Source organism: Candoia aspera, chromosome 13 (genome assembly GCF_035149785.1).
Source record: "Candoia aspera isolate rCanAsp1 chromosome 13, rCanAsp1.hap2, whole genome shotgun sequence".
Taxonomy (NCBI): Eukaryota; Metazoa; Chordata; class Lepidosauria; order Squamata; family Boidae; genus Candoia; species Candoia aspera.
The window spans coordinates 22992028-23019777 of record NC_086165.1 but is presented as its reverse complement, the minus strand read 5'-3'; the positions used below and the strand labels follow the sequence as shown (position 1 = coordinate 23019777).

The window sequence follows — 27750 nt, the reverse complement described above, 5'->3', positions numbered from 1 at the left end:
TAGTGCCAACAGTCAGTACCTGCGCCCCTTTCCGGGGAAGGCACCCAGCCCGCTAGAAGAGCTGCTGCCACGGCTCCGGCACCAACAGCCAGTCCGTCTGCCAAACAATATTCATTTATTGCTGAACTTCTTCAGAACTGGAAAATAAACACAGTAGATCTATGCACAAAAGGGGCAGCCCACTTGGTGGCATCACCCCAGGAATATAACGTGACCACAGACTGCAGGGCGGGGCCTTGACCGTTCTGCCACAACAGGAGGGGGTGCTTCAGAGTCCCACTGGACTGGGGGTGGGCCCCCTGACCTGGGCCCTTCCTTCTGAGTGCAGGGCAGAGGTAGTTTGCGACACACACCGGGAGGTGAGCGCTTGGCGGTCCAGTCCGGTGGCAGACCAAGTGGGTCTAGCCTGCCCTCTCAACAGCTGCTCCAGCCCCAGTCGCTTCAGCCGGGGTGCTTGGGCTGGAGCACCAATGTTGCCCTGGCCAGGTGCTGGGAGGTAGGAGGCGGCAAGCGGTGTCCGCAAGGCTGGTGCCCAAACCGAGGGACTGCCAGCTGTGGAGCCGCACCTGGTCAAGGAGCGGCTGGGAGGGCCATGGCAGGGCATGGTAGAGCAAGAACCGCAGGCCTGGCATAGTCCTCCAGGTGCTCAGAGGAGCTCCTGTTCCATGCGGCCCAAGCACCACTTCACTGGGAGGGCGACCCCTCCTCCCCTTCAGCCAGGCCCCTCCCACTCCAGCTACAACATGTTGTAGTAGGCCATCTCCTTCATGGTTTGTTCTGCCAAGGCAGGCCCACTGCCGGGGTTCCCCACTACCCCGTAGTCATAGGTGTTTTCCTCATAGTCATCCAACTCCTGCTGCCCGTCCAGCTCCGAGGGATTGGTGCCTGCCAGCTCCAGCATGGGATCTGGGGAGAGACGCAGACAGGCTTGGGTTGCCTGAGGTGGGCACCTGGGAGGATGGCTGTGGCACCCCCTCCCACCTCTGCCCCGGCCCACCCGCCTGTCCTGCCCACCTTGGCTGTCCAGGTTGAGGTCCATCACGCCGTGCTTGACCTTCATGTGCCGGCTGAGGTTCCCCTTCAGGTTGAACTTGCTGGAGCAGTAGGGGCACTTGAAGGGCTTGCTGCCAGCATGCAGGTGCATGTGGCCCAGGAGGTTGTACATGCGGTTGAAGGACTTCCCACAGACCTGCGGTGAGAAGGGAGGCGGTGCTGGCGGGAGGGGTAGGCTGGTGGGCGGGGGCACCCTAGCCTCCCTGCTCTGGGGCAAGGGCCAGCTGCAGTCCCAGCACAGGCCTGCCTGGCCAAGACGGCTACTCCTAGCTGAGGAGAGGTGTCCTCTGGAGGTGGGTGTCAGTGGCAGACCATCCAGCAGAGGTCAGCAGCCTTCCCGGGCAGCCAGCGAGGCCATGCGATGTGCAGCGTGGCTGGCGGCCCAAAAATTGAAAAGAACACTTGGGACATTTTTTAACATTAAAAGTGGCACCAATTGCATTTTTGGTTTTTCAGTTTGGGGGGCATGTGGAGATGGGGAGCTCGCCTGTTCCCTGCCTGCCCCCTGCTGCCGCTCCTCCACCGGTCCCAGTCCCCACCTTGCACTTGAAGGGCTTGACGGGCGAATGCACGATCATGTGAGTCTTGAGCGTCTGCTTCTGCACAAAGGTCTTGAAGCAGATGTGGCACTGATAGGGGCGCACGCTTGTGTGGATCAACATGTGCCGCTTCATGTTGGCCTGCAGCGTAAACTCCCGCCCACACACTTCGCACTTGAACTCTTTCACACCCTGAAAGAAACGGCAGCTGTGACAGGCACCCACCATCCAGACATGCTTCCCGTTCAGTGGCCTGGCAGGCACTGGGGTCTTTTCAGGGGAAACCTCCCCACCGGACATCAGCAGCTCAGGCCAGGGCAGAGGGCAGGGGCAGGCCGCCAGGCCGCCACACCCCATGGGCTTGAGCCCCCCCGCCCCATCTCTGGGGCCCCGGCCTACCTTGTGGGTCAGCGAGTGCTGCTTGAGGTGGTGGATCTGGCTGAACTCCATGCCGCATTCGGTGCAGACGAAAGGCCGCACGTTCTGGTGCTTGAGGGTGTGGTTTTGCAGCTGGCTGCGGTAGTGGAAGGACTTGTTGCACTCGGGACACGGGTACAGCGTGGGCCCCTGGTGCGTAGCCAGATGGCGCTTGAGCTGGGTGAGCGTGGAGAAGTCTAGGCCGCACTCCACGCAGACGTGGCAGCGGCCGCTCTCGTGCTTGCCTTCGTGGGCCTTCAGCTCACTGGGGTAGGCAAAGCCACGGCCACAAAAGCGGCAGCTGTAGGGCTTGACGTCTGAGTGCAGGAGCATGTGGCGCTTGAGGTGGCTGGTCTGGGTGAAGGCCTTGTGGCACACCTGGCACTTGTGGGGCCGGGTGCCCTGGTGGGTGAGCAGGTGGGTCTGCAGGTGGCTGGGCTGCTTGAAGAGCTTGCTGCAGTGGGGGCAGGAGTGCGGCTTGATGCCGTTGTGCCCCAGGATGTGGGTCACCAGGTTGTACTTGGAGGTGTAGGACTTCTCGCACAGGCGACACTGCCAGCGCTTCTCCACCAGGTAGGAATCGTCGATCTGGACATTGATGTCCAAGCGGTCCAGGTGCACCTTCTTGCTGCTGTGCTCGCTGGGAGTCTCCGCCTCGAAGTCCAGCGGCTCCTGCCACGCAAAGCCTGCCCCACTCTTGCCTTGCTCTGGGGGAGAGGCTGGCAGCTGATTCTCCAGGCCGCTCAGGGACGGTAGGCCGGGTGGGAAGCTGCAGCCGCTGGGAAAGCCTTCCGCTCTGTCTGGGCCGGCTTGAGGGGGGCATGGAAACCTTTCCTCGTACGCCCCCAAGGAGCGCTCTGGCTGCGTGGGCCGCTGCAGTGGCTGAGGCCGCCTGCCGAACGGGCTGAGGCTTGCCATCCTGCCAGCACCACTCTCCCCAATCTGTAGCTCTGAGCAGGGCTCTTCTGGGCTGCTGCCATCCGCCTGCTCTCCGGGGCCCAAGGTGGGCGGGGGCGCGTCAGGGGCCCCCTCCTCTGGCTCCCCCTCGCCCCGCTCGTGCTTCACCTTCGGCACCAGGCGCACGGGGGGCCGCTTCCTCCTCCGGGCCTGCTTCCCGAGGGAGGCCTCTGCCTCCGGCCCCTCCTCCTCCTCGAGGGGCTCCGCCTGGGCCAGGCCGGCCAGGCCACCGCTTTCGGGCGGCTTCGGTTCAACGGCTGCTGTGCCGTCGAGCTTTCCTGCAAAGCTGGGGAAGATGCTCTCTGGCGCGACAGTGCCTCCGAAGAACTCGTTCTCGGACACCAGGCCCAGGACGGCGGCTTGTGCCAGCGACAGCACCACCACAGCATCTGTCTGGGTCCCGGAGCTGGCAAAGCGCTCCATGTCCTGCACCGTCCAGCACGGCTGCAGCACCTGTGGGAACGAGAGGAAAGGGAAGCGTGGACTCGTGGCTGTAAGATATGCCGGCGGCACAGGATCCAAGCACAACACTGGAAAGCAACTGCTTCTCTGTGCGTGCCCACGGACCGGCCGGAAGTCCGAGCATCTCCATCCTCACAGGCCAGGCAGGATTCCACTCCCCAAAGAAGGCCTGCAAGGGGGGGTGACGCTGTAGCCGAAAGGCAGCCAGGCTACAGGCATCCTCCCGCACCTGGGGTGATCACAATCGCCAGATAACAATGCAGGTAGTTCTCGCCTAACAACCGCCCTGTTTAGCAACTGTTTGAAGTTACGGCAGCACTGAAAGAGTAACTGTACGACCAGCCTCACACTTAGGGCCATCACAGCACCCGTGTCACGCGATCGCCATTTGTGCACTTCACAGCCAGCTTCTGACAATCAAAGTCAACAGTAAAAGCCGGCAGTAAAATCTCAAGTCACAGTCATGTGCTGTCTCATTTAATGACCATATCCCTTAGCAATGGAGTTGCCAGGCTCAATTGTGGTTGTTAAGTGAGGACTTCCGGTATCATTTCCATACATCAGGTCCACGGGAGCACTTTCCCGTGTTTTGATTATTATGAGAGCTTAACTCAAAGCATGGACACAGTAGTTTTCTGTGCAGGAGTTGTGCGTCTCCAGAGCAAAATCAGCAGCATGAATGGCACAACTCTGAGCCAAATACCTTCCAGCTTGATGGCTGACCTGAACAGCCTATACCACAAGGACCCATCATACCAGGAACAATGTGGGGTCTGGAAGAGCAGGTCCAAGGGGAGGGGCCAGCACAGAGCCAGCTCTTAATTTACTGTTTGCTCCAAAGAGAGACAACCAAGGATGGGTGAGGAGGTGGGCAGAAGGGCTGGACTGATGCTGGGCCAACTGCAGGGCTGGGCGGTGGGGACCATGCTTCCCTGGAGACACAGGAACACAGCTGTTGTATGCAACTGCACTTCTGGGGGAAGAAGGTGGGAAAGGTTAAAGGAAAAAGGGCGGAGGCACAAGCATTCTGTATTCTACGGAACGGAGGGGGGTTCCTTTGTTGCTTATTGCCATCCCAGCAAGCGTGTCGCGCGGTGTCCGGAGCACTAACACCCCTGGGGTTTAGGAGGACAGGAAGGCAGCAACAGGCAGACCCAAGATTTTCTTAAGATTCCTTTGAGCACTGACAACAAAAGTGGATACAGAGAGAGAAGGAAGTGTGGGAGAAAAAGAGTTGCTGGGAGTTGGATGGTGTAAAAATTAATGAGGAGGAGGATGGAAGATGAGACAGCACAAACTAGAGACAGCTAACCCTGGTTAGAGAGTTGCTCCCTAAAAGCAAGTACAAGATCCTTTTCCTGTAGCTTCCTAACAGGGCCTCAGCTCTGGTTCTGGGCCTACCTGGATACCCCCAGGGAGTTTATAGCTTGGGTGGTGCCTTGCCTTTCATGCCAGCTGGGCACGGGCAGAGCAGACCTTTGTTAGGTAGCAGCCAGGCCGAGGAAGCCAAGGTACCTGCATATTCTGGAGGTCCGCCCTGTCGGAGGCCACAGGTCACCCCCCCCAGCCCGCGGCCCTTGGGGCTCGTCCGTCTGGCCTCCAGGCCGAGCAGAAGCGTTGAAGTGCAAGGAGGGCTTCTGGATCCCTGGCGATGGCAGAGAGCGCCCCCACCTGGCTTTCTTGCCAGCGACAGGGAGGGGGCTCGCCCTTGCCTTTCCCCACGCCCGCCTCACCTCCAGCCCTCCAAGGTCGGCCTAGGGGCGTAAGATGGCCCTGAGGAAGGCCAGGCCTCGGCGGCTCCCGGCCTGGCGCGGAGGGAAAGGGAGCCGAGGGGCCCCCAGAGACCTGCCCGGAGCCCAGCCCCGCCTGCCCCGCCGGGCGCCCAGGGCACGTGCGCGGCGGCACCCAGGCGCCCTCCCAGGCAGGCGAGGCGGGCGGGAGCAGAGCGGGAGGGCCGCGGGCGGGGTGGGGTCAGCCCAGCCCAGCCCAGCCGAGCCGGCGGGCGCGGGCAAGGCCGGCCTCGGGGCTTTGGGTGGCCAATCCACGGACTGAAGCGAACCCGTCGACCCGCAGCTCGTCCCTCTCGCGGGAGGCGGCGCAGAGACGAGACGAGACGAGGCGGGGGGCGGGGCCTCCGCTCCGCGGAGGGCCCGCCCCCTCCCGCCCCCTCCCGCCCCTTGCCGGGCGCGCTCGGCTTCGACCGCCGCGCGCTTGCGGGGGAGCCTCTCCGCCCCCTCCCCTCCCCTCCCCTCCCGCTCAGCAGCTCCCGAAGACGCCGGGCCGCAGCCCCCCCGCGCCCCTCCGCCCTCCGTCTCCCTAGCAGCGCCTCCCCGCCCGTGCCCCCTTCTCCCGGCCTCGCCACTCCCGCCCGGCCGGCCGCCGTTTCCCAGGGAGGTTCGGCCGGGCCCGCCTCGGAGAGCGCCCGGCTGCGCGGGCGGGTCTCTCCAGCCGCGCGCCTGGTGGGCCCCAATGCCCAGAGAGCGCGTTTCAGACGGCTGGACGCCGGGGGGCCGGCCGGCCTTCCCCTGCTTCGGCTCGGGTGAAGCCGATGTCTCTTCCGAGCATCTCCCTGCCCCGAGCGCCGGCCCGATCGCTCCGCCTGTCGCCCACGCCCCTCAGGGTAGGTGGAGGGAAGCCGGCGGTTCGGGTCCTCCAGGGGCGGGGGTAGGCCATCCCCCCCAACCCATCCTGGAGCCCCTTTGGGGCAGCTGCCCGGCAGAGCAAGGGGGAAAGCCACAGCCCAGAAAGGGTTCTTCCCTGGGGGGCCAGAGGGAGGGGCAGGAGAGCCCGCTTGGGTTTGGCAACCAATTGCAGGGCAGCTGCCCGGTGGGTTGGTCCTGATGCCCTCTGCTTCTGGCACCCGAGGGCCTTGTTTGCCCACCAGTCTCCCTGAAAGCAGAGCCGGGGTATATCCCCTCCTCCCTCCTGCTCCTCTGAGGCGCTGCCCTCCCCCCAACCCTAACTTACTAGGAAATCAAACCAGCCGATTTTATCATTTCCTCTACTCTCGAATTGCCCCCTGGTGTGTACCTTCCCTAGCAGCATCCCACGAGGAAAACAGGCCACCCCACTGGCAACACAAAGAAGCAGTGATTGTCCAGAAGACCTGTTGTGAAACAAGGCCGTGGGAAAACCAGATGCAGCGCTAAAGCAGCTTCATGGAATACAAGGCTCATGCCTGACGTCACATGAACATTCAGTGTTCAGGTTCAGCTGTCAAGAGCTGTTTGAACCCTGAGAAAATGGTGTTCCTTAAGCAGCTGACTGGCCCAGCTCAATACAAGCAGGTCAGATTGATGGAAGGACTCGGGGGATGTGCTGCTCCCCCAGATAGGGGTTCACTCCACACTCTGTCAGATCGCCCTTCTCCATCAGCAGTGGAGAATCCAAACTTCCTGCAAAGCAATGAGCCCTGCGCAAGGAGGGACATCACTGAGTGGGGAGGAGGGGCTGTAAAGTCACCGTGGTGGCTGTGACTGCCTGAACCCCACCCTTTGCACTGCACATACTCCACTGTAGAAAGGGGTGGGGCCTCAATACTCAGCTGTGGCCACCATCTTGACTTTTTTCTAACCCCTCTATGGATGCTCCTGGTGCTACAAGGCAGACTTCACTACTGTTGAGAACGATGAATCAAGCAAAGCATTTAAGAGGTGAAGACAGGCGGAAGAGGCAAGGAACCATCTGGCACTCCCCAGGAAGTGGCCTGATTACTAAGCCCTAACCTGGCTGCAGCGATGGGTCACCCCTGGCCTTCTGGTGGTGAGGCCGTTAAGCAGTGGCACAGCTGCCTCCGGCACTCACGGAGGCTTTTGAGAAGCGGCCTTTTGTCCGAGACGGTGTGAGGACTCCTGCGCCGGCCGGGCAGAGCATCTCCAAGGTCTCCCCCAGCCCTGGATTGCCTCCTTAATGCAGAGCTGGATGCCTTCTTATTCGAAAGCAAATAACCACGCAGACCCACCCCGCAATTCCCTTCTGGAACGAACAACGCTACACACAACAACAGTCCAGGAAATCCTAAGCAAGAGAAGTTAAAGGCATGAGCTGAGAGAACGAAAAGTAAGTCTGACTAACTCTAGTTACACCACTACTGCTCACTGGCCCTCTCCATGCCTTTGTCTGTCCTTGCAAACCTTCCTTCCTTCCACATCCATGCCTGACTTCTCACCTAGACTTTTTTCTTCTTTGGGGGATCTCATTAACTCCATCCAATCATATATTTATTTAACATTTATGTTATACACCACCCAATTCCAAATGATTCTGGGCAGCTTTTAAAAAGTAGGAATAATAAAGAGGTAGCCCATAAGTGTCCAGAAGACAAACATTCTGTGACAAGTAAAACATCCCACAAGGGCTCAACTACCTGGGAGAACAGATGGTTTTCAAGGACTTTCTGAACGTCCGGGGGTGTGGGGGGAGCCAAATGGATCACGAGGTAGAGGGAATGGCATTCTGGAGGGCAAGTGTCATGGCAGAGAAGGCGTGCCCCCTGTATTCCAATAGACAGCATTGTTTGATTGAAAGGACTCAAAATGCACCCACTTTGACCTCAACAGAAATGGTGGGAGATGGGCAGACCCTCAAATAACCTGGCCATATGTTATGTTTATAGGGGATAACCACCACCTTGAATTGCATCCAAAAGTCATCTAGCAGCAAGTGCAGCTGGCAGAGCAGTGGCATCTCATGGGAATAGTGTGGTATGCCCATCGCTGCCAGTGCTGCCACATTTGGGACCAGATGTAGCTTCTGAGTGGTCTTTAAGGGCAGTCCCATGTATAGTGCATTGCTGGAATCCTTTCATGAGGTGACTCAGGTGTGAGGGACTGAAGGGCACACCAGAGGTAACTTGGCAGGAGCTGGGCATCCAAGACAACCCACAGATTGCATACTTGAAGGGGAAGGGTAGTCCCCTCCAATACTAGAGATGGAAAGTCCCCAGAGCTGGGGCCCCAAATATCCATGGCTACTTGGTCTTGTCAGAACTGAGACTGAGTTTCTTTCTCCCCAGCAGGCCTGTAAAGCCCCCGACATGGGACAGGACTTCACTTGGCTGAGCTGTGCTCCAGGCACCTTAATTGGAGTCCAACTCTGAGTGGACCAGAGAACTTGATCTGCCAGGTAGCTGCAATATTCTGCACAGCAGCCATTCCTTCAGCTGATCCCTCCCTATCGAGGAGTGAGTCACCCTAAAGCAAACTGCTGGAGAGCCACTGGCAGGGGCAGAGCACAGACATAGTGTTGTTTCGCCATGATATAATCTCAAATAAGGACTCCTACTCTTGTTCAAACAGACTCACTCTTTTCCTTCCTCCAACAGCACTTCACCTGCGTCATCTTCCAGAGTTCCTCAGAAAACAAAGGTGCACCCCAGGATCAGCGCACAGGGAGGTGCCACACAGGGGCAACCGGTCTAGGGCCTCTGTCACCCACCCGTTCCAGGCTGCAATTAAGGCCTTGGCTGAACCATAACCTCAGGGGAAACCTCAAGCTCCCTCTAGAATCCTACAGGGTCTAACATAGGTCTATTGGGGCAGGCCATTCTAACAGACCCCACCTCCCTGGGAGGGGACACCAGCAAGCTGCACAGCACTCAGAGGGTGGTGTGACCATGGCAATGGGCTGATGGTACCACATGACGTCACAACTGCTCTGAAATCAGGTCCAAAGTACAACCACTGGTATGCACTGGGTCTTCAATGACTTGGGACAGGTCCATGGTTGCCATGAAGCCTTTCTTGGTCTTCCCCCTCCTTTCACCCCTGTCGCTTTCCTTTCAATTTATTCTTCCTCCATATATTTATTTTGTAATTAAATCTTCATTCATTCATTTTTATGCAGAAACCACCTCAGTATCTTTCTTCCATATTTGTTACTCACTTCTGTATTCATTTCACATTCATTCAGCACTCATTCATCCTTGACCCCACCTCTTCTTGTTTGATCACATAGAGTTCTTAAGAACCCCTTCTCACTGCCTTCAACCTACTTATGTGTTTCTGACATACACTCACTTCTATATAACGAAGGGGCAGAAGCATGGTCTGACACAACTGTTTTCACCTCTTTTGACTAGCACTCATTTCTCATAACAGACTGCATATTTCCCATTCCCCGCCTACCAGTATTTGCGTGTCTTAAAATTTCTCCATCCATTTTCACCATTAATAATCTTCAAAAGAACACAACCTATTTGCGCTATTTTTGTCATTTATGTACATCTTGCAATCATCCATTTTATTTTTCCTGTCATCCACGATCTTTTTCATTTCAACTTTCCACTAAGCATCCTTTTACATACTTCCCAGGAACGTAACTCTCCATATATTGTGGCACTTAATAATATAATTGTTCCAAGCAGCTTCTACATCCTCTTTTCTGATGTCCGTTTTTCAATTCATTCTGTTGGGAGATTAATCAAATACATTTTTATACAGGACTTGTACTCTCTCTTCCTGCAATCATTCTACTTTTACTGTAGTTTGTTTCACTTTAATTTTCTTCCACTTCCCCCCACTTTTGACACTACCAAAAAGGTCCTGCATTCAGAACTTCTCATTCCCAATGTATTCTTCACTAATTCTCTCAATCTTTCATGATAAACTCTCAAATTAATCATGCCTTTAGACGCACTAACTGTATTTTCCATGTGTAGACCACCTTTTCCTAAGCAGATGTTCACCAGTCACCAGCCCCCTTCATTTCTCCTCTCCAAACGGCTCAGGCACGTTTTCTTACTCCTTTGCCTCTTTCCCACCCATTTATCAGTGTCACTTAACAGAGTCACTCTTCTCCTGGACTGCATTCATCCAGAATGTTGCACTATTCCTCCCAGAACACTTCTTTGGTATGCCCATTATCACCAGTCACTAGGAATGTGCAACTATCATCAACCTGTGCCCACTTTCTTCACCCTCCACTGCTCATCCTGGCTTTGTCTATCAAAGCTTTTACATAAAGCTCTTCAGTAAAACTAGAGAAGGGTCAGGCTAAGTTACCAGCCTTACTCACACCCGTGCCCTGTGCAGAACGCCTTGCTAACCGTAAGGCCAGTTTTGACGTATTTTGGCCAGTATGTCACGAGCATAAGCCAAGCCCACAATCCAAGTTTTGCTTCAAGTATGCTACGCAAGCTGGCAATTTTAATCTGAAGACTACCTGAAGACAGCACGCTATTTGTAGTATTGGTGGGAAGGGTGATGTATTGACACAGGATGCAGGGAATGGCCTGGCTGGCCTTTGCTGTTTGTTTCCAGAGCAGAGCCCCCTGGGGGGGTGGGGGCTGCAGATGCAGTGCAGAGGCCAGCCCAAAAGAGAAACCCTAAAGGCCACTTGCAGAAGAGGAACCTCCATGCTCCAGATTACCCAATGGGAAGATGGCTAGCAGTTGGACCACCGTGGCACGCACAACCCTGGCACTGGGATAATTTTTCAGTGGGTGGGGCATTTGTGCTGCTTGTGGAGAAACAGCCACAATTCCAAGAAGTCGAAGGGCTTTCCTCTCTTACAAAGACCTGCTACAAAATAACTTTTGCTAAAATAAATGGAGAAAGACTTCCATGTTCCTTTTTTGCTGAAATGATTTCTCTTCCTACATGTTCCATGTGCTCTCTGAAAATAGAACAGCTATTTAAAAAGAAGCAACACGCACGCACACGCGCACACACACACACACTAGAGGAACTGAATAGAGGAAGGATGAAAGGGGGAAAGGAGCCTCAAAGGGGGAGTGGGGGTGAGAGAAACCGAGTGAAAAGGGATGGAAAAACGGAGGAGGAGGGGACGGAGAGCGCTGAAAAGGAGGCTGAATGGAGCTGCAGGAAGGGGGGAAAGGGGGAAAGCCTGAAAAGAAACAGCTACACAAATGACCCCGGATTCACAGGCTGTGCCAATCCCTGTTGTGTAAGGATGTAAAATCCTTTTGGCTTTTCACATTCTCTCTCTTTGGGGGGGGGGGTTAATTCCCAACTGAGCAGAAAATGAAGGTGGCCAAATGAAAGAGGAAGAACCTACTCCTGGGAAATCTTGTGAGGAAATCACATGCGCATATTAAGTTAAAAATCAAAAGTGTGTGTGTGGGGGGGAGCATCTGCCCTAACAAACAAACCCTCCCTCAAACGCTTTCTCCCCGAGATGGTCGGCATCCAGCAACCGGTGGTCTGCCACATCCCCCCCCCCCCGTGCGCCTCAGGAGCAAGGCCCAGCTGCCCCTGGGCCCCAGTCCAGCAAAGGGCCTGGGGCAGTAGGCGACGGGCTGGGGGGCAGGAGAACAAGCCCTGCCCCCGGGCCACGCTGTCCTTTCTTGCAGCTCGTTCTTTGGTTAATGGCTGGGAGCTCACCCACCAGTGCAGAAGTTGCTACCCCTTTTCTTGTTCATTTCAAAGGGTTCTGCAGATAGGAAAGGAGGGCCAGGCCTGCAGCCCAGATTCAACCAAGGGTGGCCAGCTTCAGCCCTCCGAATGGCCAAGTGCTCCTGTTGGGTGGGGACAGGGCGGGCACCTTGGAGGGATCCATCACATAAGCACCCGCAGTGTAACTCCAGAAATGACATGTGACCACAATATATTTTCAGCAAACAGGAATTTTTCAAAATTCTAAAGTAAGACCAAAATCATGACTTACAGTAGTTTAAAATAATTGGTGGTTCTACTATGCTTTTTTCCAGTTTGCCTGATGCTTCTTTCTCAGCTCTCTGGGTAATAAGGTGCTCTTTTCTAATTCTGTGCCAAGCAGGTCAGCAGGGCAGCTGCTGGATGGGAAACAGGGTCCCCATCACTACTTCTGGGGCTTCTTCTGCCAAGGGGCTCCAGCAATCCAGGGAAACGGTGTCTGCCTCCCAGTGCCTCTTTTCCATGGACCAGCGCGGCTGCTCATCCCTCACTCTGCCTCCGCCTGCCAAGGCTTGCAGGTGGCCATTCTGCGATGCCCGAGATAGAACGCAGGCACTCCTTAGAAGAGGAGCAGCTGCAGAGCCACCCAAACAATCCAGCTTTAAGAGTCACCTTGGGCGCCTAACTGGGAGATCAGCTTCCTCTGCAAAATGCAATGAATTCATCACCGTTGCCTGAACAGAGTAGAGAGAACTGACGGGAAATGCTAAAGCCAGGGCCAGAAATCCAAGGAGGCCCTCATGACTGGCAGCCTCTACTTTTTTCTCCAGTGGAAATGGCATCTGCTGCCACCTACTCTGCCCCCGGAAATAGGCAATGCATAGAGCAAAGCATGGAGCCTCGTGTGGCACAGAGTGGTAGGCGGCAGTATTGCAACCAAAAACTCTCCCCACGACCCGAGTTCAATCCCAGCGGAAGCTGGATTCTCGGGTAGCCAGTTCAGGTCGACTCAGCCTCCCATCCTTCCGAGGTTGGTAAAAGGAGCACCCGGCTTGCTGGGGAGAGTGACGACTGGGGAAGGCAAGGGCAGACCACCCCGCTATGGTCTGCCAAGAAAACATCGCAAAAGCGGCATCCCCCCAAAGGGCCAGACATGACTCGGTGCTGGCACAGGGGACCTTTCACCTCTCATCATACAGCAAAGCACCAACCGATAGAAAACAGTAAGTCAGACAGAAAGCCCATCTCTGCCACCTTCCCACAGTATTGATGGTGCTGGAGCCGAACAAGCCATGAGGAAAGCTGAACAAGCCATGAGAGAGCCAGTGAGGAAAAGGGCCCTTGAGAAGCCATGACAGGGTCATCCCCATGGCTGCTCCTTCACAGACCAAAGGAGAGGGAAAGAGGCACACATTTCTTTCTGGAAAAAATTGCTCCTTTAATTTTCTTAATCAGATCTAGACTTATTTCACTAGTTTAGAGTATAATCTGTGATTCATAATTCAGCATCAAAACTCTCTATTCGGCAAGGTGTGAAACGTACAGATCATTCTTAAACCCCAAAAAGTCCCATTGTAGTTAGTGGCTGCCTAAGTAGGACTGCAGCTTCAAAGGCCAAGATGCTTCAGATGCGTTATGAGAATGGTTGTAAACACACCAGAGAAGACCTGTCCTTGCCCTGGCTCTCTCAGCCCAGAGTAACTTTTCTGGGAGTACCGTAGACTCAACCTTGCCTTGAAAGATGCCAGGGATCGACTGATCTGGCAGCCTTGTTTCCCTCCAGGCTGTTGGATCCTGTTGGGTGGACCAGGCTGTTGCTGAGTGGCCAGCAAAGAGGAAGGGCCAACCATGCCAGTAAGTTCTGGAAACCCCTTGGAACACAGGCTGGTGGAAAGCCATGTTTCGTTCCTATGTCTAGGCTTCAACTGATTTCAAAGAGAGTTGGCTATGTTTGACTCTTCTTTGCTTGATCCCTGATCATGTTTGGAATCAGAAATGGGTTGATTTTGTCTTTTTGCCCAGCCTGGGATGGGTTCTCACACGTGTGCCAGGCCAGACTAGGCACATGCAGCTCACTGATTCTTGAATTAAAGGAATGCTCTAGAAGAGGGGCCTCACTCAGATGGCAGCAGTACATCTACCTCTGAAAAACACGACAAAAGGATCTACAGCGGTACTACCAGGCAGGGTTGGCGGCGCAGGCTGCTGTTTATCACACTGCCTAGCAAGAAGGAAGAAGCTGCCTCTGTTGGGGCCACTGAACACCTCCTGCTTAGTCATCAGAAGCTGGAAATTGAAACTACAAACTTATAATCAGTAAATGAAAACATATTATTCAAACATAAATAGTATTTTCATGGATACCCTCTAGCTGGAGCAATGTAAAAAAATCTATGGGGTTGCTAAGAGTCAACAACAATGATGGCACATAATCAATCAATCAATCAATCAATCAATCAATCAATCAATCAATAGCAATGTATGATTTGAGGGCTGTATATTTCTACAATATACACAAGAATGATAATCTTGTCATGCCATAGATTGTTTTATATAAAAACATCTCCACATTTCACTGAGTAGGGAGAAGGACATAAGTTGGGGGAACACCAAAAAGGGGTCAGTTGACTCAGACAACTAACACCCAAAGGGGAAATTGAACCTTAAATTCACCCAGTTCTATGCATAAGTATACTAACTCTACCTAGTCAATTGTGATGTTGGAATGCATTTTGCCTCCCTAGTGCCCCTCCTCCCATGGACAGAAACACTGCTGGAAAACCACCCAGGTCTCAAACATGATTGGCTGCAATGGCCAAGCCACACCTACTGCTGCCAGTCTGACCAATGGGGAAGTGATTAGTGATGCAACATAGCTTTGCTAGCTCTCTCCTGGCCCCAGACCCCCACAAGTAAGGGAATGGTGTGGGGCCCCTTCTCCCAAGGAGGAAATCAATGTCATGGGTGAGGGGGAGGATTGCCCATTTACTCTAGATGTGACACTTCACAGGGCTGCCAGGCAGTTACAGGCCTAGAACATATCTGTAGGTCTAAAGTCTTGCAAGGGCAAACTTAGGAGGAGCTTCTGAGAGCATTGGTCAAGAATTCCAAGCCTTACGTGGCAAAGTGGTGTCAGTGGAATTAGCAGTCCATGGTCAAAGAAAAACTCCTTCTCAGGAATGCAAGACGGTCTCTCCTACTGACACAGGTTACCTGAAGCCCAGTAAAATGAATTACGTTACGTGGTCTCGTTGGAAGTGCCCTTCCAGACAGTGGGAGAATTACAACCAGTCAGCATGAGCGAAACAATAGAGAATGCCCAACACCTTCTTTGTAACCTCATTGTGGAGCTATGACATTTGAGGTTGCACAGATGCTGTCTTATAACCAAAGTATTACCAGACTGACTTCTGCTAGAGAGGAACTAGAACATACATGATGAAGGAATCTTGCAGAAGACAACATGGACCTCAGTGGAGAAGGGCAGCTTCTGCTGGAACAGGAAGAACGTGCCATTTAGAGGGTTTTCACAAGCCTGAGAGTCAGCTTGGTCAAATGGACCAGGGATTTGCAGCTGTTGCAAGGAGGAGACTGTGCCACATCTCCCACTTTGTCTTTCATTATACAGACTGTTGTTGGCCACATGATCTTGCCATGGCCAACTCATGGGAACTGAAATGTGCACAACAGGAGAAACAAACAAGTCTTGGTGAACGGACATGAGAAGATCTGTTCCATTCTACAGGGAAATTCAGCTCCACTGAACCAGCATTATGCTTGTCCAAAGGTACATCTTCGATGCAGCCTTTGTTAGGCTTGGAAGAGAAACTGCTGATGAAATGTGAAATTTGTAAAGTCAGCCTGCAAGCCATTCTTAGAGCACACTGATGACTTGGTTAAGATTCATTTTCAACAGCCGTGAGCTGCTCCAAGTATGGCTGTTCCATCAAGCGAGTCAGTACATTCTCATCCCAATCCAGCCCCCTTGGCAGAGTTCTTTGTACGACATGGTGACGGAGGACCACTCATGTCAATTACACATTCTGAGGACTTTGTCCCTTTAAATGGGGAGAGTAAAAAGGTTCCCCCAAAGTCATCTGAAAGAAGACTAACCTTGGGCAAGGAGGAGAGCAAGATGGATGCATTTGCCAGTTCTGAGCATTAAAGGAGCACTGCATGAAGCAATGTTCCAGTATTTATTACATGGCACCAGGGTAGCTTAATAGTTCAGGTACTAGTGTCAGCAGGGATACCTTGCCTTGGACAGTTGGACAAACCAGAGCATACCACATTTCTCATTCTTCCCTTTCCAGACAAAAGTATGTCCTGAACTCATTGTCGGTTTGCCATTAACACTACAAAGGGACACACATCTGCCAGGACCAACTTCACTCTCTCTCACACACACACAGACATTTTCATCCTGCCACCAGGCATGCAGTGTGTCTCTTTGCAGTCCATATGAAATGGGCCCAAACGGGGCCTGGAATCTCTCTCCTGTTGGACAGCAGCAGGTAATGAGCTGGGGTGGGCAGGAGGAGCAGGCCCAGTGCATGTAATGGGAAGGTGGCAGGCCGTTGGTGAAGAGGCTGCAATGCCCTTCCCTAGCAGGTTCAAAGGCCACCTTGTTGCTCCCACATCCAAGCTGCAGCCCTGCAGCAAGGCAACCAGAACAGTGGCCAGGATGGAGAAGGCGAGGACTTCCACCGATGCAACGGGAGTGCTTCTCCTGAAAGCCCTTCTCCCAGCTGCCGGAGAGGAAGCTGTCTTCCATTCCACATCCTGATCTGGGACTTCAGTATATCTGGGGCTGGATGAAGATGTCCTGATTGCGGGCATCGCCCCTTGCTTGTGCTGCATCTTCTCTGACAAAGAGTAGGCACATTGGATGTATTGGTGCCTGGATCTCTGGGGCAAAGAGCTAACAAACTATTTGGGGAGACAGGCATTCTGAGGCCAGCCTGCCTTGGCACAGGGCTCTTTCTCCAGAGTCCCAATTACAGCACTGCCCATTGCCTGCTCTAAGACACGGCATCCCACAGCTGGAGCAGCAGAGAAGATGCTTGCACAGAAGGCAGCAGCCTGGAAGTGATGATGTGGAGGCTGCTCAAGGGACTCCTCTGACCGGCCATTGGGCACCTGGGCTGAAGAAGTGGTGGAGGCACCATGAAGGGAGCAACAGAGGCAGCTTTTTTCGATATGCTCAAAATAAGGGGAAAACAAAGGATCAGTGCACTAGCTTCTCAGTGAAGACAGAAAGATGCTAAGAGGTAAAATGCAAAGGGAGAGGTACTTAACTCGTCTGCAGCCAGCAGGACAAAGGGGAAGAAAAGCAGCTTCAGGCGACTGAAATGTGGGCAGGAAATAACTTACTTTGAATGAGTTTAAATCTCCACAGCCATGTGAGTTCCACGGGGAGGTATTGAGGGGTGACAGAAGTTTTAGTCTTTTCCAGTAGGTTATTAGTTACTCAGATGAAGGAATGGAGGGGTGTTTATCTAATCTGCAGATACAAAACTGGATGGGACAGCCAAAAGAGGCATAAAATTCAAAACAAACTTGGTAGGGTAGAAATATGTGCTAAAAGGAACAGTATTTTATGTAACATAGAAAAGTGCTGTACACGGTTCTTCACATGTGATGCAAACATACAGGATGAGGGCTCTCTGGCTTGGTAATGGTAAAGCAGATAATGGAATTTACGGTAGCCTGAGCCCGAGTCAGCAGTGTGAGGTGGCTGCAAAACAGGCAAATTCGATTTCACACTTCAACGGCAGAAGCGTAGCTCCTAAAGCAGCAGATGCGAGAGCTGCACTTGCCCCGCCTTGCTCAGACTCCACCTTCGGGACGCCACACTCCAAGAGCCAGGGGGGGGGGGCAGGACTCAGTCCTAGGAAGAGGGGGGAACGAGCTGGGCATGTTCAGCCTCGAAGGAAGACGACTGAGGGGGGACACGTTGGCACCTTTCCAATATATGAAAGGCAGCCAGGCCTCGTTCTCTGTCCTCCCAAAATTCAGGACACAGAAGAATGGGCTGAACACATCCCAAAGACGGATTCTGACTGAACGCTGGAGCAAACTTTCGGCAGTAAAGGCACTTAGGAAGCAGAACCGATTTCACAGGGGTGGGTGGTGGGGGGCTCCCCTCCCAGATGAACTCAGGTGGGGCTAGACAGCCACTGAGTGCCATCTGGATTTCGGTACCGAGCAAGGGGCCTAAATGGCCACGTGCCCTTCCACAGCACTTGCCAGAGAAAACGCTGAATGGTTCGTTTGAGTCAGAAAGGAATGGGGGGGTGGAGGCAAAAGAAACATCTCTCTTCCTCCTTCCTGTCAGCTGAGAAAGGGGGATCCTGCAAGCACATGGCTGACCCCAGGGAGGGTGCTTCAGAAAGCCCCCTTTGTGGAGTCTGGCCAAGCAGAGGAAAGGCCTGCAAGCTGGGTGGGTGGGGGGGCTGTGATGCACAGCAGAGCCTCACGTGAGGGGCACAACCCCCTGTGGGAAGGGCAGGGGCGGTGGCACTGGAGCCCAGTGTGCCCCCCTTCAATGGGGCTGAAGAAGAGGGAAGAGGCTGCACAGTTGCTTCAGGGGCCTCTACCCTCCCAGAGCCTGGGAAATAAATGGAAAATCCAAGTGCGGGATGGTAAGACCTGGCAAAGTTGAAAGACAGGCTTTGTTCAAAAGGAATCATCCCCACAGAATAGAAGACAATCTAATATTTCCAGCTGCACCACCAAAAAGCAGAAGTGAGAAATAAAAGTGAAATAGTTATGGAAGGGATGGACAGCAATTTCCCAGAACAGCTGAAAAAAAAAAATCTCCCACCTTTGCTGCAGGTCTAACTTAGCTAAAATGGCAAATCAAAAATGTTTGGATATTCCTTGCTCACCACTCCATACCTTTGGCAATAAAGAAAGCAACAATAATGGAATTGTTATTTATACTCACCGTTTACAATATAAATCCTGCCAAGGAACCTTTTATCGACAGTTGGAAATCATAGACTGGAAAGGTACATTTGAGTCACTGCCCCTGGGGCAATACAGAGTATCCCCTCCCTCTTCTGTGGGACCACCTTGAAAACAACTGTTTCCCCTCTGTCTTTCCTTCCCAGATCCTCCAACTCTTCCTCCCAGGGGTTGGCTTCTGGATCCTTTGACTCCTAGGTAGCCCTCCTCTGAACTGGACCCACCTTGTCACTAACCTTGTGAACTGTGGTGCCCAGGACTGCATAGAACTCCAAAACGGGTCTGACCAGGGCACGGTGGGGCAATTATTTGGGGGATCTGGATTTTTTGTTTCTCTTAATGCAGTCCAAGACTGCTGGCTCATCTTTACCTTGTAGTCAGCAAGGATGCCCAGATTCTTCTTACATGTTCTGCTGCCAAGCCAGGTCTCCCCTATCCTACGCTTAGATCATTTTGGATCTTCTCTTTCTCTTTTACGGAAGAATTTGTTTTGAAAAGCAAAAACTGTTAAGGCAGGTGGTAGTAATACCCCTGAGTGACATTGTCTCTTCACCCATCTTCAGGAACAATTCTAACCTATTTTCCAGAAGACAGTCTTTCAGCTATGTGAAGTCGGCTATCATGTCTCCCCACAGTCTTGGGAGATACCCAGCATCTCCAAGTGTTTCAAGTAAGGTTTTCCTTCCAGACTCCTTATCCATCTTGGATGCTATCCTTAGGACATGCTCTAGTTTCTCAGTGTCTTTCCTAAAAGGTGGCACAGAGAATTGGATGCAGTATTTTTTGCTTATTAAATTTGCATGCTGCCAAACCATTCTGATTCTTAGCAACATGAATTGGCCATGATATATTAGAGGGGAATGATGACTTTTCTTGATCCTGACATTCTACTCCTATTGATGCAGCCTAAGATTTGATTTTTTTTGTACCTGGATCACTTTGTTGGGTCACTTTTAGCTTGTCATCCAGATCCTTCTGACATATACTTTCACCTCATATGGTGCCCAGAGTATCATTCTCATGCCTTTGATTTTTCCTACCCGAACAAACTTAGTATTTTTCCCAGTTGAAATTCATCTTGCAACTTTCTGCCTATTTTTCCAGTTGATACATTAAGATCCTCCTGAATCTTGATGCTTCCTTCTAAGATGTTTGCTATCCTCTTTATGTTATCTACAAATTTGATAGCCATATTTTTAAGCCCCTCATCCAAGCCATGCATAAATGTGGTAAACAGCACAGGGCCTGGACTGGGAATGTCATCTGAATCTGAGAGCCCACACTCCTCTGGCTTGAAGCAAAGGAGGGACATACATTCCCTGGGTACAATTGTTCAACCAACTCTGTATTGATCTAACAATGATAAACCCAGCTCATTTTTTCCATCTTTTCATGAGAAACACTGGATGCCTTGCTCAAGTCAAGTATACAATTCCTATGGTCAACTAAGTTCATCTCACTCAAGAGATCAGGTTGGTTTGCATGCTTTATTCTTGATAAACCCATGCCAAGCAAGGCATTCTCTTCTAAATGCCCACAACCTAATTTAATCTCTTCCAGAGTTTTGCCTAGTATCAACATCAAGCTGACTAGTGTAATTAACTGGGTCCTCTTTTTTTTCCCCTTTGTTGAAGGTAGAAATAGCATTTCCTCCAATTCTCTGGCACTAGGCCCATCCTCCATAATTTCCCAAAGAACCCAGAAGTGGTCCACAAGCTCCTTCTGGGCTCTTGGATGCAAGTGGCCTGGACCTGGAGACTTGTACACGGTGGGCAGATGCTTCCTCGCCATCTCATTACTTTGGGTTGCCCCTTCCTCCCTTTGTCATTTGTTCTCCTTAAGTCCATTTGAACAAGTTCCCTTTGGAGGGAGGGAAGACACAAAGAAAACAGGTACTTAAGTGCTCTTCTAAGCTCCTAAGCCCACTGCCACCTTTTACTATCCACTATTTCTCCCACCAGCGGACCTACCCTTTCCTTTTACTACCAACATGCCAAAAAAGACCTTTTGTGGCTTCCTTTGTCAGCCTAAACTTAATTTTTGCTTTCTTTCAGCAGTTATTAGCTACTTGTTAATACCTCCTTGATGATTACACCCATCTTCCAGTTTAATTCTTAGCTCAGTTGACAGCTGCATCCATAACCATTTCCTAAGCCCTTTGTATTTTTTTTTAATGTTGTGTGATTTACTTCCAGTACCTAGCTTGTGAGACACTTTCAACCCTCCTACACTGCCTCTGACACAAGGAATTTGGTTTGTGGGAGCACTTCTCTCAACTTGTTAAACTTGGCTCTCCTGAACACTAGTGTGTTGTATGTATGCTCCAATTTCTCTTTTGGTAGAATCTTTGGGTAAAAACTCCCAAGATGACATATTCATTTCCTCCCAAATTTCCCACCCTTTCAGTTCTTCATCCTACTTTTTCCCATTGGTTGAGATCGGAAGTCAGCCAGCCAATCCCCTTGTCTCTCCTCCAACCTTCTGGAGAACAAAACAGCGAGACCACCAAGGAATCTTGGAGATCTCTGTTTTGCTGAATAGTTTTTCTGGCATATGTCCAAAGAATTGAAGTTCTTCAGTAGGGCTATAGCTCTCCTCCCTGAGTGTTCTGTGATCTGGCCCAGAAGGGCATTATCTACCTGGCTTGATGGTATATATTGTACCCTAGCAATAACAGATTTGTTGTTTCCATTCCCTTGTATTCTTAATCGCTCTCAGCTGGACCCTCAGCACTCCCTTTCCTGGATCGCGGTGCTTGCATGCCCTTCCTTCACATATGATGCCTCTCCTCCTCCCCTTTTGCCTGGGATATTCCTTTGGAATAAATTGTACCCTTCAATCCTTGCATTCCAGTTCAGGTCTTGCCCCACCAGGTTTCGGTAATCCCTACTAAATCACATCCATCTTCCTGTATAAGACTACAATTCTTCCTGTTTGTTCTGCACACTCTGTATTGGTGTATTGAGATACTGAAATTCTTGGCTCATGTAATTAGACTGATTCATTCTTGTATTATTGACATGCTTATTATTGGATGCCTCCATATTCTGCATACCCACTCACCCCCACCTCTGACTCCTGTTTCCAGCACTTGGCATTACATTATTTTCATAGCTCTCTTCTCCCTCGCCTACAAAAGATTCAGTTGAAAGCCCTCTAGATCAGGTCTGCAAGTCCAACTGGAGCAAGTTCCAAGCTGATTTTCTCTTCAGACTCAATCCCAGCCAAGAGTTAACAGCTGTTAATGAAATGTAAGAAAAAGGAATGTTGAGAATAGTAACCATGGTATTTTGGAATTTGTGATAGTTGGGTAGGATCTCATGCCTAAAAATTCTTAAGGAGAAAAGAGTTCAAGAGGCCTGCAAGCAAATGGAAACTAAAAATATTGAAGACATCAGGAAATACCTTTTTCCTTTAAATGAGTTTAAATTTCCAGGGCCAGAAAAATTGCATCCTAGGATACTGAAGAAACTAGCTGATTGGTCTGGTAAATCCCTTACAGGTTTTCTGAGAAATCCTGGAAGATAAGTGAAATAGGAGTTCAACAGAAGAGAGAAAATGTTCTTATTTTCAAAAATAAAGGGGGGAAAGGATGATTTAGGAAATTACCAATCAATCTGACTTCTGGGGAAGAAGTAACGAATTGAAGACGGGTCCCTAAAAGCGGAGCCAATGACTGTGGTGGAATGAAGAGCCGGCAAGTAGACCGGCTCTTTGTAATTCCTCTCCAGATAAGGTGGGTTTAACGCTCTGTGAGACGAGAGAATAGCCATTTTGTTCAACCCACAGTCGGCACCTTCACAAGGACACTGGGTTCCCATACTTCCTTTTCTAATCACTTTTGGAAATTGCTTGTTAACTGCTTTTCACCTATTAGGAAACTTTGAATCAACAAGTCTAAAAAAACACTGGGTGAGTTTCCTTCAAACCTTAGTGAAATAAATTTTAAATACAAGTTTAAGGATTAATAAAAAAATGCATATTTTGGAATAAATAGTAAAAGGTGATTAGAACTTTGACTCTGGAAAGCTACAAACAGACTAAGGGTCCAGATGAATTTGAAATAAGATTAATAATAAATTAATAATAAATTAAGAATAAATAATAATAATCTTTCCCAGGGGAAAATGCTTTTGTTTGAATTCTTTACAAAAAACATAATAGGATGGGACTTTGAAGGTTGGACACTAGAGGGAACTAGAAGGAACTAAAGATTACAATTAAAGGAGAACAACACTTAAATTTGACTTATTAATACAGAATGGAGCAAAATATTTTAACACTGGACATATTGAAGGATATTTTTGAACAATGGACCCAGAGGTTAACTTTAAGAGTGTCTGCCTCTATTGATAGACATTAAAATATGTTATGAAAGAGGAACAACTTTTGGCAGGCTACAAGAATGACATGGAAAAAGATGCTACACTGGAAATACAAAAGAAACCAGCTGGTGTCAGTTAAAAGGGATATACAAGTAACAGACCAAGGGAGTGACCTGGATAATTTTCCTATATTGGATTTACAAGAGAGGCTTGTTAAAGCTTTGAAGAATTTTGTGAGAAGGGATAAAGAAAATGAAAAGAAATCAAGTTCTAGGACTTTGTTTGAAGGGGCTCAAGATTGTTAAAAGTAAAAGAAAGGAATATAAAGTTGGTTTATTTGATCAAGGTTAAAATAGATATGTTATCTCTGGTAACCCTTAATGGACTTTTGCTGACATCAGGACTGAAATGACAAGGCTTTATGGATTTGTTTATAGATAAGAGATGGAATATGGAAAGAAGAGATCATTTGTTCTATTTTAAGAGAAGGTGATAAGTTACTAAAATTGTTTATATTTGATGTCATTTCTATATATTTTTCTTTTTCGGTTATGCTTATTTTTTCTTTCTTTTCTATTTTTTCTATTTACTTTTTTTCTGCACCTTCTATTTTTTTCTTTTTTTTAGTTTGCATTAGTTTTTTATCATTGTAAGTGTAATTTTAATTGAATTATTATTTTAAAAAAAGGAAATTACCAATCAATCTGACATCAATACCTAGGGACACTTTGCAACAGATCTGTAAGCATCTTGAAAACAATACATTAATTATCAGCAATCAGCATGGTTTTGTCAAGAACAAGTCTTGTCAAACTAATCTGATTTCATTTTTGTTATTAGGTAACATCTTTAATAGATAGCGGGAATGCAGTAGTTGTAAAATATCTTGATGTGGATGAAGAGACAGAAGAAACTCTTATTAACTTTGTAGAACGCACGAAACTGGATGGGAAGACAGAAATAAAATTCAAAATGATCGTGGTAGAGAAACTGACAGTAAATAACACTTAAATTCAAGAAAGGTAAGTCCATAGGTCTTCAGTTAGGAAATAGAAATCAAATGTTCAGGTATAGGATGTGGATATCTGGCTTGCTGGCCACACTTGTGAGAAAGATCTTGGAAGAGTAATTGATTCAGTGTCATTATGGGACCACAGTGCATTAGCTGCAAAAAAGGCAAGTAAATGTCTGAAAGCATCAACAGTAGAGTTCCAAATCAAGGGAAGTAACAGTTCCACTTCCTTCTGCTTTGGGCAAATCACATCTCAAGAGCTGGATTCCCCTTCACAGAGGAGAATCTAGAGAGCTACCACCAAGCTTCTGTTTTATGGTGAACCACCCAGGGTTCCCAGAGTGGGGAGATGGGCGATAATAAAAATATGATAAATAAAATAAATAAAGGTTGCTTTAAATTAGATTTCTGCACTGAGCAAGGGGTCAGATTCAATGGCTTTGATGGTCCTTTATAAGGCTGGGTCATGAAGATTAAGATCTAGAATGAACAGAATTTTGCCAGAGAAATCAGTCTGTGTGCACCTACAAATAATACATTGCTTCTTGGAGTCGCATGGGTTTATTAAAAAGAAATCAAGTGTCAAATATCAACATGGGATGCAAGAACATCCAAGGCACCCCAGATGATGCCCAAACCTTCCTCTCTTTTTTTAATGAGGTAGAAGATAAATAAACTGACAGAAAATTAGAAAAGGGAGATAGTAACCTTATTTTAGTCTTCAAGGGAAAGAGAGCTGCATGTTAAATTTACTAAACAAAGGTCTCTGAATAGGAAACTCCTGGGAGCATCCAGGATTCCAAGCAAGCAGCCTGCATGCTCAGGGCATGAACACTTTCCTCAGCCACCCCCAAAGCAGAGCTAGAAAACGGCTCAGGTGTGTGTGTGGTGGGGAGAGAGAATCCTCCCAACCTTTTCAAGCTCGACTCAGGCAGGAGGAAGGAGAAGGGTGGGAAGCAACCGCCATTCCCAACTGGACATGAGTGGAAAGGCTCCTTTGATTTTACAGCATGAGGGAAGTGATGGGGGCATCTAGAAGAATTAAAGGAAAACCAAAAGGTACAAGGAGTCTGTCTGTTGAAGGTGCAAAATAACATTCAAATTGGCACATGTGTGCAAGCACTCTCTCACACACACAGGCAACACACAGGGAGACTGAAACAGGAGCAACAACATGGGAAGGAAGCAGTGGCTTTCTTCCTTTTGAAATTCTAGCCACCCTTTCTTCCTTCTTGATTTTGCCTGGAACGGCCACCACAATGAACAGCTCCTTACATATCATGTTTTAAACTGAGTGTGCATGCCACTTCCTATAGAACAGGGATTCAGAGTAGTCTGCCTCACTAAATACAACCCCCTCAAGTGTTAATGATTATAAACACCTCTGTGTTCAAGGCTATTAACAGCAAACCAAAGCCAAGGATTCAGAAGGGTGTTTTAAACAGTTGGTGTAACTTGAATACTGAAGGGGGCTGATGTACCCCAAGTTCCGCAGCAACAGCCCCGCCCCAATGCCCGACAGAAAGCGCCGCTCAGGAATCTGCTCCCGGCATCCTGCTCAGTGGCCCAACAGCTCCCCTGACGTCTCACGGGCCGGGCTAGGACAGAACGCAGGAGGCGCACCAACCGATCTCCGGGCTCTAAGCAATTGTGACCCCTTTGGAGAGAGCCAAAGTGTTCTAGGTGTTTTACTGAGAAGCAAGTAGAATATTAGACGCATTCCAATTATTTACACAGAACTACTTGTGCTTCTGTTCCTGAACATACTGCAAGACCATCTGGAAGTTTTCAGTCTCTAACCACAGCGTAAAACCCAAGGAACTGATGCTCGGAGGCTCCCCAGACGGCGCAGCACTTGCTTGGGGGAATGCCATGTCATGTAGCAGGTCCTCCTCTCTGCCCTGGCACTGATCAAGGCACCTGCCTCCCCGCACACTACAATGGGTGCAGTCTTTGCCTTCCACAAGAGCTGACCTCTGTTCAGACCACCTCTCTCTGGCTGCCATTTCCTTGGAGTTTCACTTCCCACCTGGTTCCTTGGGGGCACGGGGGTGGGGCAACACATTGCCCCCAAACACCTGCCCTGCTGCTGCCCTGCTCTCCTTTCCCCTGAGCCTTCACCCAGTGGCCAAAGAACTCCAAAGAGAGGGAAAACAGGCCGATCGCCAGTTCACCCAATCCCCGCTCCAACCCCACAAGGAAAGCACGCCACACGTTCTCCGCAGAGGGTACAGAGCGGGGAGGTGTCCGTTCGTCCCTGCTCGCTGTTTTGGATCTGTGACCTCCCGGCAAGGGTACCCGGCAGTCGGCTGAAGAGAAGGCAGTGCCGCGCAGCTGGCAGAGAGCTGGCCGGACACTCCCTGGAGCCTCAGTTTCCCTTTCGGGAGGCCAGGATGGCTGAGGCTCTGCGACTCGCTCGGGCGGAGAGTCACACTCCGCACAGCCACTCCAGCCCTTCCTGTCCAGGGGAGGGAACCCCCGCTTTGGGGCAGGGCAGAACTGACCGACAGCCGCCGCCATCTCCGGCAGCGCTTGAAGAAATTCAAAGCGACCGGATCGCGGGGGGTCGCTTCTCTGAGCCACCGCGGCCACGCCAGAGGGGCGTCCCGAAGCCCATGGGGAGCTTGTGGGGGGGGCACGGCACGGCCTCCCCGACCCGCTTCCGGCGGCGTTCCGAGGGGCTGCTCCGCTTAGCTGGCGGCGCCTCGGCTCGGGAAGGAGGGCGCTTCGGTTCACCTGCTTTCCGGGCAGCCCTCGGCGGCGCTCCATTTTCCAGGGGTCGGGCGGAAGGGATGTGGGCAAGGACGCCCCCGCCTCCCCTTTCCGCCGCTCTGCAAAAGCAGCGCCGCCGTGACTGGAAGCCCCTCCGACCAGCAGCCGGAGAAGCGCCCCGCCGCACGCAGGCCCCGCGGGACGGCGGACCCCGCCACGCCCTGGAGCTCCGAGCGAGCCCGGCGCCACCCGCCCCGCCAGCGAAGCGGCCTTCCGCTGCGCCGGAACGAAGACCGCGCGGAGGGGAGCAAAGCGGGCAGCGAGCCATGCCTCGGCAAGACGATCAGCTGTTCAAGGGGAGGTTCAGCGCGGCCGAGCCGGAAGGGAAGGGAGGGAAGGGAGGGGAAGAGAAGGAGAGCCGCTGCCGCTCCCCCGCCGGGGCTCGGAGCGGCAACAGGTAGCCCCCGCCTCGGGCGTCCGCCGGGAGGGTCTTCCTCCGTCCGGCTCGCCAAACTTTGCGCGGCGAAGCGGCAGAGGAAAACCGCACCGAGGGCCGGCGCGGAGCGAGCGGGCGCCCCCACGTGCCGAGCGGCCGAGCGGGGCCGGCAGGGCCAGCGGAGCCGCGGGCCGAGCCGAGCTCTGCGCGCCTGCCTGGCTCCCTCCCGCCTTCGCTTCCTCCTCCTCCTCCAGCGGCGCCATCGCTCCTTCCGCCGCTGCCTCCTCCGAAGGGCGGCGGCGGCGGCGGCGGCGGCAGCCTCTCGGGCCCGGGCCGGGCGTTACGCGCGGCGCGGCCCTCTCCGTCCGGGTGGCCGGGCCCGGCGCCTCCTCGAGCCGGGGAGGAGAGGGACGGAGGCCGGCTGCACGGGCCGGGGCACGGGCGAACTCACCCTGGGAGTCCCGAAGAGGCTCGGCCACGGGACGGGCAACCCTACTCGGCGCGGGCGAGGCGAGGGGAGGCCCGGCCGCCTGGC

At 51.4% G+C, this 27750-nt stretch overlaps 2 protein-coding genes across 2 annotated transcripts; both read right to left on the bottom strand.

Moving 5' to 3' along the window:
- Positions 1–92: 92 nt before the first annotated feature.
- Positions 93–27750, bottom strand: ZNF710 (zinc finger protein 710). Its single transcript, XM_063314416.1, has 5 exons — positions 27667–27750; positions 1992–3419; positions 1593–1784; positions 1015–1189; positions 93–906 (listed from the first exon to the last, which is right to left on the bottom strand). The coding sequence occupies exons 2-5, from the start codon at positions 3387–3389 to the stop codon at positions 737–739; spliced, it is 1935 nt and encodes a 644-aa protein (XP_063170486.1). The 5' UTR covers positions 3390–3419; positions 27667–27750; the 3' UTR covers positions 93–736.
- LOC134504888 (small nuclear ribonucleoprotein-associated protein B'-like) lies at positions 26610–27296 on the bottom strand. Its single transcript, XM_063314321.1, has one exon. The coding sequence runs from the start codon at positions 27105–27107 to the stop codon at positions 26610–26612; it is 498 nt and encodes a 165-aa protein (XP_063170391.1). The 5' UTR covers positions 27108–27296.

Coding starts and splice junctions, on each gene's coding strand:
- LOC134504888 (XM_063314321.1), bottom strand. CDS start 27,107: ATGGCTCGCTGCCCGCTTTGCTCCCCTCCGCGCGGTCTTCGTTCCGGC.
- ZNF710 (XM_063314416.1), bottom strand. CDS start 3,389: ATGGAGCGCTTTGCCAGCTCCGGGACCCAGACAGATGCTGTGGTGGTG. Junction 1,190..1,592: donor TCAAGCCCTTCAAGTGCAAG/GTGGGGACTGGG, acceptor TTCTCACCGCAG/GTCTGTGGGAAGTCCTTCAA. Junction 907..1,014: donor CCTCAACCTGGACAGCCAAG/GTGGGCAGGACA, acceptor GTCTCTCCCCAG/ATCCCATGCTGGAGCTGGCA.